This window comes from Pollicipes pollicipes, unplaced genomic scaffold (genome assembly GCF_011947565.3).
Source record: "Pollicipes pollicipes isolate AB1234 unplaced genomic scaffold, Ppol_2.1 Scaffold_266;HRSCAF=296_pilon_pilon_pilon, whole genome shotgun sequence".
NCBI lineage: Eukaryota > Metazoa > Arthropoda > Thecostraca > Pollicipedomorpha > Pollicipedidae > Pollicipes > Pollicipes pollicipes.
Genome location: NW_023596155.1, coordinates 312,047 through 332,046, shown reverse-complemented (window position 1 = coordinate 332,046; position 20,000 = coordinate 312,047). Strand labels below are relative to the sequence as shown.

The window sequence follows — 20,000 nt, the reverse complement described above, 5'->3', positions numbered from 1 at the left end:
GGCTGCTCCCGGCGCTCAGCGGTACTCACGAGTCGCCTTTCTCGGCGGAGAAATAGACGGTCTTGAGGGCGTTCAGGACGGTGACGCCGTCCGTGAAGACGCGGTACGTCAGCAGGAACGTGTTGAGGAAGTCGATGGAGAGGAAGCGCAGGTCCGTCAGTCGCTCCAGCAGCCGCTCCGGCGTGGCGTACCGCACCTGCGGCACCTGCCCGGAGAATCAGGCGTCGGTGTCATCGGAGTCATGAGGGTCACCAGAGTCACCAGGGTTACGGGCACGGACGGAGCTACACGGGACTAATAAAGTGGAGGGTCAGATAGATGATTCAGGTGCGTCAGATCGGACGAATAAACATTCCGCATGTTGCGTCCTTTTAACGAGTTTGTGCAAAATCCAAGCATCCTACTACAGGACAAAGATAAATATAACAGGACATGAAGGGATACGAACTTAACCCATGTCACACACACCAACAGGGTCATGGGCACAAAGGTAACTTATTATCACCGACCACATCCATAACAATGCCATTACTGTATCATACCAATTTACTGAGCAGACTAATCGGCACGATCAGAACAGCTCGGAACAGATGGTCAGAGCGTAAACCTTTTACTACAACCACATCCTGCATTGTAACGCTGTTGCAGCCTCGGCTCGCTGCTCTCAGCTTGCTTTCATCTCCGGATCAAGGGCACGGGTCTCTGCCGTTCGCTGCACGCAGGACCTGGCTACCCTGTGCGGAGGCTAATCCACAGCCATCTAGGTCACTCACATGCCCACACGCTCACATGACATGTCCTCACCTTGCAGGAATTGAGCGTCTTGGAGAAGCGGATGTCGATGTCGTCGCGGAAGAGCTTGGGGTCGTTCCGGATCGAGTGCGGCATGGTCACTGACGACGTGTCCGAGACCGAGCTGCGAAACCAGTTGTTGAACTGCACGTTGTCCAGGCACTGTCGGCGAGAAGTCCGTCAGTGTGGGGGAGGGGAGGGGAGAGGGGGGGGGGACTCAGAGGCCGTCAACGTCCTGAGGCGGGTTTTGACGTTAAGCTACTCCCTTTAACACGCAAGGCCCGGATGGATCCCTTAGCTTAAATATGCCCCGTGCCAGAATGTAGTGTTTGCAATTTTCGTGAGTGGTGGCTACCATCCGTGAGTACATGATCTCCGTGATTTGATCGCGCGAATGGCCTGAGCTCTGCCTTGCACCCCATGTTAACTGCATGTCGCGTGGCATCAGTGTAGTTGACATATGGCCACACCCGCCGATTTGCTCTTCGATCCGACCAAAGCATGCTGTTTCACGCATGCATGCTTTCAGCATGCTTTCACAACACATCGTGAAAACGTGCTGTTTGTCGAAAAGGCCTTAGCCGGAAAGGTCTGAAAAGGCCTGAGATATTAGCAACGTCACCGAGACCGAATAACCCCAGTTGCCTTCTCCTTCATCATCACCCAGCATCTGTCAAAAGCAGTGGCGGAGGGTGCAAAGGAAATGGAACGAATGTAATGCTGCAGACGACGCCGCATTTGGCTTCTGAATGATCACTTGCTGGCAATGGCGCGGGCAGGGGGTGGGTAGAGGGGGCACACGCTCTAGCCCCCCCCCCCCCCCTTGGGACTCAAGGGTCCCCTGAGTTGATAAGGGACTATATGTCAGTCAGGTATCAACAGAAACGCACAGTCGGCTCCATGCCGGTATGGGCCTGATGGCCATTTGCCAAGCAGAGGCAAAGTTGGGACCAGAAATTTATTTTGGTCGAGGCCCCAGCGTCTGCAAGGCCTCCACAGAGCCTGGCATGGGGTCCTCCGTAGGCATAGGGGCCTCGAGTCGGCCAGGGGTAGTGTTCGAGAAGCCCGGAAGAGAGCCAGGAGGACCCATCGGGACCGACGGTCAAGGGCCCGATTGGAGGGCCTAAAGGCACGAAGGGCTTGTCTTGGTCTTATTCAGGGGCCCCAGGCCTACGGGGATGGGCTCTCAAATGATAGTCAGAGGGCTCTTTGCACCGATTGGGGACCCCTAAGTTGGTAAGGGTCCATATGTCGGTCAGGCACCACCAGTACCACACAGTCGGGCAGTGCCGGTATGGGCCTAAGGGCCCACTTCCCAAGCAGCTATAAAGGCGGGGCCAGCGATTTACACTGGTCGGCGTCCCCGTATCTGTCAGGGGCCCACAGTACCTGACAAGTGGTCCTGCATTCGCAAGAGGCCCCGACCAAGGGCGGGCCGAGAGATCCAGGCGTCTCATCGGAACCGACGATCAAGGATCCGCTTGGAGGGCACATGGGTTCGTAGGACTGTCTTTAGGACACAAAACACATCACGGCTCGTAGCTTCATGACCTGAAATATCAGCCAGAAGGCCTCTTGCACCGTTTGAGGAACTCTGAGGCAACACGGGTGCATAACTCGGCCAGAGACCAACGCAACATCGAGAGCCAGATTTGAGGACTGGAGGGCCCGAAGGACTGCCCCCCCCCCCCCCCGCCCGTAAGGCCGTGAGCTCAAATGTCGGTTAGAGAGCCTCTTACAATGGTTTGGGTTCCTGGGACAGAGGCTCCAGGACAGGATGGAAAAGGCCGCTGTACCATTGTAAAACAAAAAGCGCCAACAATGTATCGCATGCAGTCGTTGAACGCATGATTTTTTTCATTTCATGGAAGATACAATTAAGAAACAATTGATTTCGTGGTAGCTTCTGGGTTCCGCTCCGATTATAGAAGGTAAAAATGAAAAGATAAGAAAAATATGCTCTTCGTAAAAATGGGCCACATCCGGCGGTCTTTGTTGGGGGCTGGCCTTTGCCCACCCTGTGCCCTCCCTCGCCAACGGTCTGGCTGCGCTCTTCCTTTCTGGGTCGCTTATTTTGGGACACCTCATTTATCGGGCCCTTAAATCTGAGCTGGGATATTCTTAGAATGTACCACCGTGGTAACAATCATGAACTTGCTTTATCAGGACACAGATTACGCCGTTTCGACATTAACGTGATTTCTTACATAAGCTATGCTGCGTAAGCAGTCCTTTAGCAAAATATCTTTAAATCACAATAGCTCAGGTGTTTCCAAACTTGTCGGCACACAACGAATCTGTATAATATCTTATGCAGACAGATGAGTGGCCTTACTCGGGGTAGCACCACTGCTCTCGCTGGACATCACCACACCGGCACGAACAACGCCCCTCAGACAGGCGGCGGGGCTGCCTCCGACTGACCTGGGCGATGTCGCTGACCCAGGCGGCCTTCTCCTGGGCACCCCTCGCAGGCGGCGGGACTGCCTCCGGACTGACCCTGGGCGATTGTCGTGACCCCAGGCGGCCTTCTCCTGGGCGGTGGGCGCCACCAGGTGGAGCACCAGGTGCGTGTCGCCTTTGCGCTCCCACGATGAGCTTGAAGTCGAGGCCGATGTGTTCCGCGCCGCAGCTGGCCCACCGTCGAGTTGTCGGACAGCGACGAGGTCTGACGAGGAGGTCTCCGAATCTACGGTGGCCGGCGCGTCGGTGCCGGCGTCGGCGGCAGCCAGACGACCCTCTCTCTCTCCCAACGCGTGCTACATGCCCGTTCATTAAAATGTAAGAATGCAAAGCGAAATGAAAAATGTGCGGAGCTCAAGCCCCAAGCGTTTGGGAGGGGACCGGGTGCCGGCCGGGCGCCGGCACTGGCACGGTGACGACTGAGACAAAAGACGGGCGGACTTGAAAGCTGTCCGATTCCGTCGCGCTGGTGTACCGGTGCGGCGCGCGGGCGAATGAAACTGAATGGCTTTGTGCCGATGTTATTTGTGTGGCATTCGTAGCTGCGTGACTCGCAGCCTGACGATTGTCTGGAAGTCATCATGTGCTGCGGACGGACTACACTCGTGTGCAGGCCCATACGCGGTACGCATGCTTTGGTGGATTGGTGCACGACTGGATTGTCGGTGGCTGCACATTGAACGGTGGGTGTCGCCAAGAACCTGGTCAAAGGGGGCATGACATTTGGTGCCCAGGCACATCCATGTATTGGGAAACAATCTGACCATTATTACCCCAGCGGTTTGTAGTGTCATTGACGCTATTCCGGCATCACCTATTGCCACTCTCAGGCTTTCAGCCGAAGTGAGGGAATTTCGACCATTTGTAAGCCAACTTTACCTCTTGATCCTGAAGTGCTGCAGTCAATAATGCATTGTGACGCTACAATACGAAGAAGTCACCTACTGTACGGGCCGGAAGGAACTTCGCCCTTCTAGACGAACAGCTCAGCGCACAACAGCAACAAGCGTTCTGCCTCGTCTGAGCAACATCTCTGGCCGACGACGGCCTGCCCGCCGTTAGGGACAGCTACATTCTGAAGACCCGCTCGCGCACTAACCGAGGTCGTCGTCGTTCTCCGACGGGTCCTCGATCAGGATGGCATCGGCCAGCGACACGCGTCCTATCCCGTTGATGAGGTGCAGGTGACCGTTACTGGTCCTGCAACAAGACAACAGTGGCGTGATCCGACCGCGACACGGAGCGCCTGCAGGCTCCGGCTGTCGCTGCTCCGCCGGCATTAGCTGGGGCAGCGGCGGCAGCCCCGGCCGGGGTGACGGGTGGAGACAGACAGCGGTGCGTGTCAGTCAAACTTGCCGCGGCGCGTCAGACGGCCGGCTCTCAGTCCCGGTCGTCGAAGCGGGGCTCGCTCGGGCGACATCCCTGGTTCGCGAGAAGCTGAATGCACGAATATTTTGACTCGGCTTAGGTTGGTCAGCTGGCAAGACCATCATGGGATCTGGCAGGGGTTCAATTGGCGGTCATACCGCAAGCGGTGGAGATAATCTGGCCAGACAGTGCCTGCTCATAACTTCCCGTGCCACAAAGCGTCAGCCGAGCATGCGTCGTTAGCGCCAAAGTCTGCCGCTGTTGAGAGCGTCAGGCGGACTTACCGCGTCGCCAGGATCAGGTGATTACTGAACAGGAAACACTGTCGGATGAGCTCCTTGTCCCGGTCGCTCTTGCGCGTGAAACCGTCCAGTGGACCGCGACGGATCTTCGGAGCCTTCCGCTGCTGTTTTTCGGGCAAAATGTGAACTAGCGACCCTGTGGTAGGCAGAGATATTGCGATTGATCAGCACGCTCTGATTCACCAACCGCGCTATTCAGCAGAATAGCAACCGCGTACCATACGTTATTCGTCTGAATGCGATTATTTTTGTTATTCGGCGAAATCATCCGATGGTTCAACTTTGCCAACTGAAGTGCCATTTTCGACGTTTATTCAGCATGGCAGCTCTGTACTTTGCTTCCAAGTCTACACAAGCAGCGATTCGGCGCATTTCGCTGTGCAAATAACATGTAAGCCTGTTACATGCCTGCTGTATGAGAAGGACCCTTCTACCTCTTGCATGCAAAATCGAGCCGGCCGGAGAGCCAGGGCTCTAGTCCCGCAACCTCCCGGGTTAGCTATTCGCTTGATTCACCCATATTTTAATTGTTCAGAAAGATCACAGGTCAAGGCTTTCACCATGCATTCAGCGTTTACTGCCTGGTGTTCCCCCAACACAATGAAATATGCCAACAACACCTAAGTGATGCACTTGACACACCCCTAAATTACAATCTATCGCTCATTTAAATTTTCACCTCCGGCGTCTCTTCAGGCATTTCTTCATTGTATTAATGGAGCAATTGCAGAAAGAACTGATCGGGCAACTGGCAACACGTAAGCAATCTCTGACGCAAAGCAGGCTACCAATCAGAAACGGTTAAGTAGCTCGTGAAGAGACCCAACGGGCACGTCTATAGACGAATGTACGATCACACTCGAGGCTATGATGCGTTAGTACCAATAACTATTCTTGATTGTCAATACATGCGCTTGCCTGATTCCATCTTAAGTGCCTGGCCAAACAAAAATATGTGTGCCGGTAACATGGCGCTATGGCCACCGGTAGGCCCACTTGCGGTTCTAATATTTCTTAGAAAACTACCCAAACGTGGACTTTGATTTATAATTCGTCAGACACGCACAACCACCAACGCATCACATGGTAGCAGTAGCGCGGGATGAAATCGCGTGCTTCGCCATCACTTGCAGTCAATGCTCAGTCCCACCGTCTGAAGTATGTCAGCTATGCTCCCACTCGACGACCCCTCCACCCCTAAAGCGCAAGCCTTTTACCACACCGCGTGACAAATCATCGTCAGCTCTTGAGATAGCTGCAAGTGGCACCGAGCCCCGCAGAAAACTCCACGCGGGCGGCGTCATCCGTCTCTTCCCTGCCATAGCGTGACCCGGCCACGCCGCCCAGGGCTCCGGCCGCCCAGCCCCGGGACGCGGCTCCACAGGTGGACGGCCGTGCGCAACGATCGGCGCCGGCGGCGAACGCGGCGCGCCGGCGGCCGGTCGGTGCAGCCATCTGGGCGGTGGCGGCGGCCGGGAGACCCAGCGCCGGCCCAGAGTCGATCGATGGCAACCAGAGCACGGCGTATTACCGGTCGGCTCATCTCAGCCGACTGCTCCGACCTTCTGCCCGCGCCGCTGTCGGTCCGTCTCCCCCCCGCGGCTGTCAGTCCGCCTGCCCTGCACGGCTATCGGTCCGTCTCTTCCCCGCGGCTGCCGGTCCGTCTCCTCCTCGCGGCTGTCGGTCCGTCTGTTCCCCGCGGCTGTCGGTCCGTCTCCTCCTCGCGGCTGTCGGTCCGTCTGTTCCCCGCGGCTGTCGGTCCGCCTCCTCCTCGCGGCTGTCGGTCCGTCTGTTCCTCGCGGCTGTCGGTCCGCCTCCTCCTCGCGGCTGTCGGTCCGTCTCCTCCCCGCGGCTGTCGGTCCGTCTGTTCCCCGCGGCTGTCGGTCCGCCTCCTCCTCGCGGCTGTCGGTCCGTCTCCTCCCCGCGGCTGTCGGTCCGTCTCTTCCCCGCGGCTGTCGGTCCGTCTGTTCCCCGCGGCTGTCGGTCCGTCTCCTCCCCGCGGCTGTCGGTCCGTCTCCTCCCCGCGGCTGTCGGTCCGTCTGCCCTGCACGGCTATCGGTCCGTCTGCTCCCCACAGCTGTCGGTCCGTCTCCTCCCCGCGGCTGTCGGTCCGTCTGCTCCCCGCGGCTGTCGGTCCATCTGCTTCCCACGGCTGTCGGTCCGTCCGCTTTCCGCGGCTGTCCGTCCGTTTGCTCCCCGCGGCTGTCGGTCCGTCTGCTCCCCGCGGCTGTCGGTCCGTCTGCTCCCCGCGGCTGTCGGTCCGTCTCCTCCCCGCGGCTGTCGGCCGTCTGCTCCCCTGGGCTGTCGGACCCGCCTATTTTGTCCGTCCAACGCATTCGATTGCCCCGTCCGTCTGCCTGTACCTTCGGCCGTTTGCGTCCGTCTAGTGCGTTCGCCTGCTCCGTCCCGTTATTGAGCTTGTGCGCTGCGTTTTCCTGTCATCCTGTTTGATGTGTCCGTCTGATCCACCAGCTTGTATGTCCAATCTGTCCGTTCGACTGTCTGTCGGTTTCGTCTGTGACAGACAGTATGCTTAGTCAAACTGTGCGACCCGTCCGCCTCATATGTTCATCCACGTTTTGTCCGGCCGGCCGTGCGTCCGCCCAGTCTGCTTCGTCCGTCCGCCTGATCGTCAACAAGACGAATAATTAATCGCTTATACACCTTAGGTAGTCCATCTTTTGAACATCGGTCGCATGGCCAATCTGATTTCGACACGTCCAAGAAATGCGTCTGCATTCTCTGGCCGGCACTCGCAGCTCCGCCGTGTTGTCATGCATAGCAGAGCTGTTCTCGGAGCGGCCACGGGCCTGCTGATTGCTTGCTGCACATGACCGGCGCAGCGCGCGTGGCGCCGGCAAATCTCCCAGACGGCCGGGCATGGCCCAATCAATAGCAGACGGGCCGTGCTTGTCCGGCTGGGGCGGGTGTCTTGCCGCCCTCCCACGGCAGCCTGGTCCAGGCAGGATCCGGCGGCTGGAGAGGGTCTGGTCTGGTCCGGACACGCGATATTCTCGATGTTATTTGTGGGGACCGCGCGGAGAAAAATCAGCTTGGTTTAGGCATAGCTTATTCGAGTTTCACACCTGTATAGTTGGTCGCACGGTAGCTTGCAGAGCTCCTGTGCCATTTTGCCCTTACTGTTAATAATTTATGATAAGGTAAAATAAAACCACTAAATGTAAGGTAAGGCATTATTAGCTTCCGTGAAGAAGAATAAATCAGGATGGCCAATAGGCTTCCCGCACTACGTGCTAAATTGCACGATACGGTCCCTTTATGCATGAAAACCAAGAATGCTAACGTAATCCCAGTCACACTTATCCAGTAATCTGGGAGCTTCACAAACCATTGAATGTGTGATTTATGGGCAGCATTTGGCATGCTCCAGCCAGACTAAATTCCTGAAGCTAGCGTCGAAAAGCTCATGGACACGCGCTGGCTTACTGCACCTAGCCGAAAGGCTCCGGTTACACATTGAATCAGAATCAGCAGCCGCCTACATCGGAAAGAAATTGGCTTACAAACAAGCGAGTATTGCAATGAAGCAAACCACCACAGCTCTGATTGATGCCGAAAAGCACTGCATTCAAGGGTCATAATGATGTCGGCGCCGTCGCTTCGGGCCAAGGTCTTCTGCCGGTCCACTACCCCACCGGATGACGGCTCCGTGGACTGGGGTGGCCGCCGTCTGTTGGAAGGTGCGGAAGGGCAGCTGAGTGCGGCCCGACGGCCGTACTCCGTCTACAACGCCACCGCCGCACGCGGCAAGCATTAAGCACGACAGCGTTGTGTTTCCGAGATATCATTAATGGTAAAATTCCAGCGTGGCGTTAAGGGAGCATGCCTTGCCACAGAGAAGGTCGGGTGACAAATACTAGCATCATTACTGTCAAGGGCATCCATCTCCAGCCGAGATCCCATGCATCAAGCCGAGATCCAGCATCATTACTCTTGCCAGATCTGACAACACCAGGGGAAATACCAGCACCATTACTCCCCGGGGTCCTCTGGGCGCAACTCAGAGCGGCCAACATATGGGGAAGCGGCGCTGCATCAGTGCGGTTTCACTGTCCGAGGCCAGGTACGGGGATGCGTGGGAAAAGAAGAAGAAAAATGTTCACACATCACCTGGGCTTCCCGATCGGAAACGATGCTTTGTACCTGGTTCTTAAGCAGGACTTTGTATCGGAAAACTGCAAACTATTCCATATAGGGGAATCGCGAATGCGCACCCACAAAACTCACTTGGTTCTCCGTGTGATCTCCCATGCCGTGATCTCACAATATAGGCATCCACGTTGCAGGTCAATTGAATGAGTAACTTTGAAACCTGCCTGCAACGTCATCTACCTGCAGCAAACCCTGACGAGAGCTGCAAGTGTGAAATAAGCGCAAATGCTCGTGTACTACAGCTTTTGGTCTTGTCGGTTTGAAGGTCTGGTCATTATTTTGTGGTAGGATTCGTGATATTTCCCGGTGTTTAAAAATGACCTCGCGACGCTTAAAGGAGCGATATTCCCTTTAAGTGAAGCAATGCGGAGTTCGTCCTGGCGCGAGGTAAGGCAAATAGTCGATTCGCAAACCTTAAACATCCTTTATGAGACTCTGCAATGTCAACAGACGTGAAATTTGTTTTACGGAAATATGCTCTATATAGCTAGAGAATCCAACTTAGCGCATTTGCCACTGAACACGCGCTCGGGTGGGAGTCAAACTGACCCCCCCAAAGATTTTTCCGGGGTACTTTCCGACCGGCATAGTTTTGCGTAGCTGTGAACAATCGAATAGCGCCTCGTCTGGCGTCGGAAATTTAGATGTACCTTGTAAGGTCTCTGATCAAATGGCAGATCAAAGTCAGGTCATGGTTTCAGCGAAGGCAATTTCTAGGGAATTGTTCAGTCTGATCCAACAACGGAGTATTAGACGAAGCAATACAAATCTGAGATACTTTCTAATGCAACACAGCAATTAAATGAACAAATTAAATTGACCTAGGGTCAGGAATACACGTCAGATGAAGGTCAAAACCAACCTGCTCTCTTACTCTAGCGCTTCCTGTGTTGGGTAGATTCTGGTGCTCATTTCGAATTCATTGATAACGGGAACCGCAGTATACACCTCCCATAGACTTTTTAAAGGTCAAAATAGATGACTGATCTAGCAGGACCCAAGTCAACATTTTGTTTTGGGGAACATACTGCGTAGCGTAGCCTTTGTCGCTTATTCAAATGGAAAACTTACAGCGGTCTTGTATGATTTTGGTCACCATGAACTTCAAAAGGTGAAACAGTGTCACTGACCTTAGATGAGCAGGTGGTCTTTTGCTTAGAACAGTTATCTAGGTTCTAGGGACCCTCTGGAGACCAAGCTGGAATTTGACCCTGTTTAACCTTATTTGACCCGAATATCATGCCCAAGGAATCTCAAACTTTGATCTTAGTGAGCTCACGAACAGGTCAACACACCCTGTAAATTTGGTATCTTTAACTATCTTCGTTCCTGAGATGTCAGGGGTGTCATGTTGACCCCCCCCCCCTGCCCCCCCCCCCTCCCACCCAAGCGAAGGGTATCCAACCGGCCACCCCGGGCGCGTGTTAAAGATGGCAGCCGTCACCATCTTGAATTCTGGTCCAGTTTCAAAGTTTTTACTGATAGCCTTCAGGCAGGGTCGTGTGACATCGTTTTTTAGTTTTCTGGTAAGAAGTCCATTTCTACAATTATTGTTCACACATAGTATCAAATTAAAGGTCATCTTTGGGGTTAAAGGTCAAAGATGATTATGAAGAATGAAAATCTTCTCTTTTGATCGATATATTTCGTTCGTTGCCTTCTCGTACGCATTGTAAGGGTACCCCTCACAGAAGCTGCATGTGTTGTATATCATAATTATATAAACATATGCCACACACACGACGCATGCTCCATTGGAGACGCTGTTCACTTGACTGAGGACGTATAGTCGAGTTGCCATTCTCATGTTCTTTATACGAGAACCTGCGATGTCAACTTGTGTGGATAATTGACGGAAACCTCCATTTAACTAGTTGTTTGCAGCTAGGAGAGCCAAGCTAGCTAGGCTGCTACTTGCACAGCTTTGCGCATTTCCCATAATTCCAGATGGCCGCCGCCGCCGTCTGAAATGTTGGTCCATTTTCAAAGTTTTATCTCGACATCTTCGAGGCTGTGATACCATTTTTTTCAGGACTTGAGCTGCAGGGGGCCATTTTTCAGGTATTTTTACTGTATCGGGTTAAATGTATGGTCGAATTAAAAGTCTACGGTCGAATTTGATCGTGAATCCCCAAATACCTTTTACTGATCAATGCATGCCGTTTTGGTGTCTTCTCGTACTTATAGTAAAGTACAGTACGCAGCAACTCCGTCTGTTATGAAGTGTAATACGAAAATATGTTGCATGCACAATGCATATATTATACGAGACTGTAATTCGTGCATAGATATGTACTATCGGATGTACTAGTGCCCGTTCAGAAACTCTCCGCTGCCAAGCGATACACGGTGAGTGGCACACAACTCTGCCAGGAACTGATGTCTCAGTTCACAAATCATCCCACTGTAGCTATGTACCGATGAGAAGAAACAACGAAACAAGGTCCTTGAGGGCAAATATTGCGATCGAGACCGTCTGCTGTCCAGGAAACAGTGTAGGCCAACGGACAGCTAGACCAACGTAACTGGGTCAAACAGAGTAAAAACGTCGATAAGCATTGTCAAATCACATTTAAGTGGAAGCTGAAGAGCGTCTGGGGACAGAGTGATAGCGCTTATGCTCAGCGGCACGATTCATCTACATCGTCCTGACGCTCAATACCATGTCTCTTGTCATAATCGTATCTGTGCTGTTCCCGTGCACCAGCCCTGCACCAAGGAGCCCGCCACATCCTCCTGGTTGACTGGTCTCTGACTGACTCCAGTTAGCTCTGGTAGTAACAAGGATTCTGTGCTCTGCCATATCAATATCATCAAGCGCAGATAGCAATGGTCTACTCATGGCGTTTTGATCCGGAGCACAAATCACGTCAGATGGTCATCAATTTGCGTGGGATGGGCAAAGGGCGGCGGAATGATGCTGAAACATGCCTGAATGATCAAAGATGCAAATTACCGGGAGCTGAGGAATACTAATGATCCAGAACCTCTGGCAGATCTTCGCTGCCGCTATAAGCGCGACCACTCCTCTTTTCACATGGCCACTCACTCTGGAAGAAATCCTTGTCGCCCCGCGCGGTAGAAGCTTATGCGCATGCTGCTACTCCCGAAAAACGTTTGGGCTTTCAACAACTTTGTATTATTTGCTGCATATTCATACAAATTTAAGGCGCACCGTTCTGTTCAGCCTCATGCTCTTGTGGAAGCTTTTAATATCGGTTTATAAGCGGTTTAGGCACAACACTCGACGAAGCAAACACACAAACTACTTTGGCCATTTTACTTTTGGAGTGCACTCCATCATACACAAATGATAATCCGCAAAACAACTGATAGCGTTCCGGTGTGTGACTAAGTCACCGCCTGGACCTTCACAACCAGGGGCACCGTTTCGCGTTAATGATCGGGCAGGGGCTGAGCTGAAGGTCTAGCAACCTAACCTAGTCTTAAAGAGTGCTTCTCAAGAGACTTAATATACTTAATTTTAACCAACAGCAATGCTAGAATTATCGTTGCGCTTTTTATGGAACGATGAAGTATGTAGTGGCATCGCAGTACTGTCCCGCAAATAACGCTCAAGGAAATAGGGTATGTGTAGCGGTACAATTTTTCTTTAATGTTGAGCATTCCCCTCCCCAAAAAAATGCATGGCCCGAACCAACATTGGGGGTACAGGGCCCCACAAAAGAATGCGAAGCGATGCTACCGTTTCTAGCTTGGTGTTGCATCTATCATTTTAACACCTGAATTACCTCTCCTGTACTTATATAGCTTTTACCCAGTTCTACCCGGCTTTTACCCAGCTATACCTGGTTTTTACCCAGCTCTACCTGGTTTCCTTCCTAGTTTTGACCAGCCGACCAGTGGTGCGTTTCAATTATATTTCGGTCGCTTGGACGCAGATACGCTTGCCCCGCGCAATATGAAAAAATGGTCCTTTCATCTAGTGTGGCTGCTTTTTCACTTCAGCGAGGTTTTTTATTAGTTGTGTGCCGTTTACTTCCACGCTTCCCCAGGGGCAAAAACCTGGGTACACTAGCCTTGAGAGTGTGGCAACATACCGTACCACCAGAAACCTTTCTTCGAAGCTTGTTTTCATTCATTCTTCATTTTCCTTGATGATATGGAGCGGTGCGCCGTTCTACAGGAACCACACCTCGTTTCTCTGGATGATCTTTCTCCGTTCAAGAGGGGTCTAGAACGTGTTTAGCACCTTAATCTACCGAGAAAATTCGACAAATCTCCAAAGACATTTACGGACCTGCTGCTGGCGTGACCTCACTCGCCTACCAGGCCTAAACTAGGAGCTCGATGATCATAGCAAATTGAACACGCGTAAAACTTACGTGGTAGACCATTCTGGAAATTTGGCCGAATTGGAGAACGAGAAAAAAGTCTTTTGACAACGTGATAATTTCATGGAACACGCTACACCAATATTTCCAGGGTCCATGGGGAACAAACCTAGTGGTAAATATTCTAATAAAAGAAGCCCGATTCGTCACAGCAGCGTCATGTGAGCTAATCGGTCCCATTTGCGCGCCATATTTGTGATTTATGCGCGCACATGCGTCGAGTTTCCAGCCGGGCTTCTTCCTTCTTCCGGGCAGCTTCTCCACCGGGTTCGCTTCAGTGGTTTGGGAAACGTCAGCTAATGAAGTGTTAGGTGTCTCACGAAACTGTTCTAAAACCTACACTGCGTGAGCAATCTGCTCCAGTGTCTTCTCTCATTTACGCAACGCAAGGCACGGCAGCGGCTTGGCTTAAAAAACAACTCTATGTTTTCCCAAACGTTTTTCTTAAACATGTCCAAGCCCAGCCAACCACAACGCAATTTCAATGTAGCCACTTAGTATCAGCCACGATGGAAAAGCGGTTCTCAAACTCCAAGCTGCATGCTACCAATATGCCCAGTGATTAACGCTTACGACTGCTGACTGGCTGCACAAGACCGGTCAGACATAACACAATGTTTAAGCGTGTTGTCCACCATACAGCCCCCCCCCCCCCCTCCTCCTCTCCCTCCTCTGCTCCGACCGTGGTGGCTTAATGGACCAGACAGGCGACCCCCTGGAGTAGTATTGACCCAACAGGCCCCCGTTGCTGTGTTCCTGGGACAGCGGCTGAACCCACTCCGGACAGCAAGCACGGGCAAAGTCTGGTCAGTGACCCGGTCCCGTGACGTTTGGGCAGTGACTTGCCCAGCAAATCCGCTTAGTGACCCGATCCAGCGACGTCTGAACAAACACCCCGGTCCATCGACATCTTGATAATGACCTAGTCCTGCGACGTCTGGACAGTGACTTGGCCCGGTGACGCATGGCGCTTGACCAGGTACAGCCGCGTCTGGGCAGTGATGCTGTCTAGCGACGTCGGGACAGTGAAGCAGTCAGGTGATGTCTGGGCAGTGAACCAGGCTAGTGACGTCTGGACAGTAATCCGGTCCAGCGTCGTCTGCGCAGTGACCTAGTCCAGTGACGTCTGGGCAGTGACGTCAGATCTGGTCCACGATGGGTCGACAGTGACCCGGTGCAACGACGTCCGGACAGGGACCAGTCCGGTAACGTATGGCCAGTAACCTCCCTCAGCGACATCTGGACGGTGACCCGGTCCAGTGACACCCAGACAGCGACCCGGTACAGTGGCCAGTGATCAAGTTGAATAACGCCTGCAAGATGGTCCGGTCCAGTGATGTCTGAATAATGACCTGGTCCAGACACCTCTGGTCGGTGACAGTGGCGAATTCAGCCCGGTACTGTACAGGCGGTCGGGCCCAAGTCCATCTGGCCCGGCACCGGCTCGACCCCGCCAGACCTCGTTCCGCCCGGCGTCGGCCGAGCGACCGCTCCCGCCGGAGCCGACGACCGACGATACCCGCCGGCAGCGGCGAGACGCTGCGTCGGAGCCGACGCGCGCGTCGCCGCCGACCGTCTCGGTAAATTTGGCGCGCGCGCCGCGGCAACAGGTAGCTCAGAATCAATGCCCGGCTTACCTTGCCAGCGATCGATGCACGCGCGCCACGGGTGGAGGCCGAGGTTCACCCCGCCGTAAGGTCATCGCCAGAGCAGGGGTGAGACTCGCTGTGGCGTTTGGTTATCTCCGGGGCAGGGGCGAGACTCGCTGTGGCGTAAGGTCATCTTCGGGGCAGGGGTGAGACTTGCTGTGGCGTAAGGTTATCTCCGGGCAGGGGCGAGACTCAGCGACGTAAGGTCACCGCCAGGGGGAGGCGCAAGGCTGACTCCGACGCAAGGTCACCGCCAGACGGTAAGACTGATTTCGATGTCAGGTTATCGCCAGGGAAGGGAGAGGGTGGTCACTGCGTATAAGGAAGACCGACGACGCCAGAGCTAGCGGCGTGGCTCAATCCGGTGCAGCATTGCCGTCAGGGCGGAGGGGCAGGGTCCACTTCAAGGAGACATCCCGCTAGGATAGCTGCACATGGTCGTGATCCATACCCTCACATTGATCACTTTTTGCCGCGAAAAGTTTTTAGTTAGAAAACCAAGGAGCATAAGAGCAGCCACGAAGCCTGAGCCCAAGTTTAAATCGACGATTACGATTAAATACCGTGCATGAAATGTAAACTCTCGATTGTACATTATCTTTGCCTTAGGAAAAAAATCCAAAAAGAGCAGTGGCACACTCAGATGGGCAAGAAACGAAGTGAGAACGCAGTTTTTGCCTGAAAAAAACAAAGCTCTCAGAGCTGCTGCATTCTTTTGCAATTACGACGCTGGAACCGATCCCATTTGAACAACTTCCGGCGTATCTCTATCCTGTGTGATTGTTTAAAAAAAGAACACGGAAAAGGCTGCCTCTACGCCATTTATGTCGTGCTTACAGGAAACTCTAGACTGCCTCGATATCGATATGCTTACCGAATGAGTCCCTCTATGGAGGACGCCCTGACAGGTGCTGTCAAGTGGAGCGCAGAATTTGCTGGCGCGGGTGAAATAACGTTGACAACGCTCGACTTGAGCAAAGCTCTCGACAGCGCTGATCATGACATCCGTCTGCACAAGCTAGAATGGAACGGCGTGTGCTCTGACTATTTCCGTAAGTACCTGCGAGACCGAAAGCAGATGATGGCTAGCACCCCTGGCCTAATTCTTCCCTTGATCCGAGGCGTCGCCCAGGGCTCCACAGGTGGATCTATCTCCATTCTTATCTCGATCAACGAACTGTCATCTTTCCTTCCCTATGGCCGGCTCCTGCCCCATGATACCGACACTCAACTCCTGGACCACCCTCCCGATGCCATCCGCTTATTCCACCCGAATGCCCGTGCCGAGGAGTCTACCCTATACCTTTAACATTGAATTTCAGTTGAACGGTCTCAAAACACACCCTGACAAAGGCGTATTCCATCACTTTTGACGCTAAATATTTCGCTGGAAAGGCATCCGGCCTCTACATCACCCTATCAGGCCTACATAACCCACCATGTCCCACCTTGAAGGTCCTGGCCATACTCCTGGACCAAGGACTGACCTAGGAACCCATATATCGGTGGTGATTCGCAAATGTAGCACTATCCTTCTGGCCCTCTACAAAATTCGCCACAATTTCATACCCAAAGTGCTTGAGCTCAAGGTATAGGTTCACATATTTCATACATATTGTATTGTCTCCCTATTTTCCCTATTTGGGGCGTGACCGCCCAAAACCATCTGTCACGAATTCAGAAAGCTACCAACTTTGCAGCGAGCCTTCTCACTGCGGTACGGCCCTGCGAATCTATCTCACCAGCCCTCAGTTCGTTAGCGCGGCTGTGTGCGACGGAAATGGTGCAACAGTGATATTGCCCCAAAGCGTTCTGGATGAACGGGACCGCCCGCCAGCCCCCAGATCCCCCTTCGTCAGACGATCCCGGTTATCCCAGAAAGGAAGCGGGGGCGGTCACTGCGGGGGAAATGCCGCGTTGGAGAGCTGTCGCTTGTCAGCCACACGGAGTACCTTCTCCTATCGGGCCGCACGTGCCTGGAATTCCTTCCCGAATGCGATTACCGAGGTGTGGAGTCGGCAGGCGTTGCTGCGTGCCGTGGATGAACCGGCATAAGTGACAGGCGGATGACCGTGCTGTATTTTGCATACATCGTGGCCGTGACCGTATTTATTGCGCAGGCGTCAATGACTGTTACATTAACCTACAACTTGGTCTGATTAGCTTCATAATATATGATGAACATGTGGATGAATCCCAAAGAAATGAACATGAACATGACTATAGTGAGCTCAAAGGCATATAACAGCTATATTGAGTCATCGCCGAATGGAATATCATTTGGAACATCTGCAATTATGGTGTTGCGCAAAACGTCAAAACGGACACCGGTGGGTGCAGGATAAACGAAGTGTGTGTGTGTGGGGGGGGGGGGGGGGGGGCGGGAAGGGAGGATGCGTATGTGGTGCGGTCTTGAGATGAGTGAAGGTTGCAAAACAAATGCCGCTCTTCTTTCTCAAATTACATAGCGCTATTCTTGCGTCTTGCACCACTGTTGCGATTTGGCGCATCCCACCTAACAAGATTTAATTCCTGCTGCGATGTCATGGCCGCTGACTGCTAATGGGTTAGGTGCTCAAATTCGTTTGTATCATGACATATTCCCCCCCCCCCCCATCAAATGTGTATGTGGAGCTACCCACGCCGGCTCATTTATCTGACTCTGCAATATCTGCCTAGGCACTAGAGTACTGGACTCTTAGCAGAAGCAGGCAACAGGCCAATACAACCCCTAAAAAGGACCACGATTTGTCCTGACGTGCCTGAAGCAATTTCGAAGCGCTTAAGCGTCGCTGTCCAATAAAGGGCATGGTCGCGTCCCTGTTTGTGCCTCTGTGATAGAAGCATTCAAGGGATAGTGCCGTCTTTGCCGCATATTGCAAAAACATACACTGGTAAAGCCTAAGCACCATTTATGTCTAGCAAAATGTGTCAACGGTAGCGGCACTGTTACATGCCACTGCGGCACGACCATAACTATCGAGTTTAAATTACTCGGCCAACGTTTTGACACCGCTCTATATGTCTGCGTTTTTTGCAGCCCAGATTTCAGTTCTGGAATGGGCGATTGTGACGCGTAAAAATGATTCATGGGGTAAGTATTATAAGTAGCCTCCGCAACTGTGCGCAGATATATCAAGTCGATCGCGTTGAAATTGCCATTAGAACTGGCGTGGCAAACAGAAAAAAGTAAAAGTGCTCGCTGAGCCAAGTGTCGTCATGCTCATGTTTGGTCCCTTTCTCATTGTGTTCTTGCACAGTTATTCGTGAGTTGAGCATGTTTACTTATATTCACAGGCTGGGTTATTGCGCTATTGTTAAATCACTCTATTACAAATTTTACACGCGTAATGCCTAGCAACTATATCAAATTTATTTTATTACGTAGCAGAGAATGTGCTTTGTGATGGAAACGAGCAGAGCTTGCCCAACATCCATTAAGAGTCAATTGACGTCCACTTTATTTGGAAGTCACGCCCACGGACGTCAGATCGAACGGTTTTTATATTTATACTTGCCTTGAGCACCGCATGGCGTTCGGGAAGCAGAATTTGAATAGTGTATGGCTTAATAATGCTGTGGCTAATAAATAATGCTATGGTTTTTTTGAGTGCATCAATCAATTTGAAATAGTCTGCACGAAAAAGTCTGCACGCATTCCCGTATGTCTAGCTCAGAAACTGGAAGGCTTTAGGCCCCAAGAAGGGTAGGGCAGTGGCTGCATCGCATGATCTTAAAAATGGCTTTTTCAGTTCAAACCTCACACAAATTTGGAATACTTCTTTTAGGTGCTGGTGCACCAGGCGCTCAAACGCACCATTATCAAAATCACCGTACATCATCAATATCACTATAACATTGGCTTCAACTTGACAGTCATGCCCCGACATCAAAGCATGTTTGGAGCCGACTAACGTTGTTTTATTTGAATTTAGACATCAAACGAATAACAGTGGCCGAATCAGGAGGGAAAGCAGGATTTGAGTTAAGTTGGTCAACTTTACACGCCCAGCCCTCCGACCGCTTTTAGAAAGTGATGGCACTTTGCCGCAGTATGACGCATGGTGGAGTTCGCTTGATGCCGACCTCATGTTTGCGTATCTGTTTTCGTGACAAGAGTAGCTAAAGCTCACAGACTATTTATTTCACACCCATTTTGGTCAAGCATTGCCTTGCGAACATAACACAGGACACATGTTTGGAAAAGCAATAGTGATAAGCACGAGGACAGGCGGCATTTCCCCATCGGAGTGGAGTTTGATATATGCAGAACACATCAAACTCCGCAGACGAACGTGGTCACTACGCATGTAACGGTGTTGGTGCAGTGGTCATTTTATGAAAACGGATATTACCGACCAAATCAGACCTGTCGGGTCTTATTTTGCGTGATAACTACAAAAAGGTGGCACACTCCTTTTAATGCTTCTGTAGAACGCGCGTTATAAGTACACATTATGCGCATTAACAGAAAATCGGCCTCTGTTGAATGGTGTGGTGGATGGGAGATCCTCGTTGGCAGGCAAACATATTTTTATACATTTGTGGACATGGGGGCTCGTAATGGAGCTCAATCCCATCTCCGGTGCTCTCCGCTGCAGTCTGTCGTTTGCTGTTAAGCCGCTCTACCCGTTTGTAACTCGGCCATTTCGAACCGGCAGTCGTGTACCCAGCTCAAACTCAAAGCAGAAGCGTGACGGACAACGCATGCTTGAGGGTGGCCTGGCCTTTGAACTTCGCCCCCGCGCGTGCGGCGTCTACATCAGCAGGGACACCTGACAGGGACAGGGGGTTCCCTGCGATCCCCCTCGCCGCGATCCCAACTGCTTAAGCCGAGATAAGACAATGGTGTGCTGTAAAACAGCCCTCGCGATTCTAGGCAACTTTTACAGCGTGCC

The 20,000-nt window shown here is 52.5% G+C and overlaps 1 protein-coding gene across 1 annotated transcript in view; it reads right to left on the bottom strand.

Moving 5' to 3' along the window:
* LOC119114583 (ras-specific guanine nucleotide-releasing factor 2-like) overlaps window positions 1-20,000 on the bottom strand; it is a gene marked incomplete at its 3' end in the record, with an annotated part of 29,370 nt that overhangs the window by 4,387 nt on the left and 4,983 nt on the right. The window contains exons 4-8 of the mRNA XM_037238672.1: window positions 4,908-5,061; window positions 4,355-4,455; window positions 3,217-3,326; window positions 805-954; window positions 30-205 (exon numbers count right to left, since the gene is read on the bottom strand). Coding sequence (XP_037094567.1) covers window positions 30-205; window positions 805-954; window positions 3,217-3,326; window positions 4,355-4,455; window positions 4,908-5,061 — 691 coding nt within the window. The remainder of the gene's footprint in view (window positions 1-29; window positions 206-804; window positions 955-3,216; window positions 3,327-4,354; window positions 4,456-4,907; window positions 5,062-20,000) is intronic.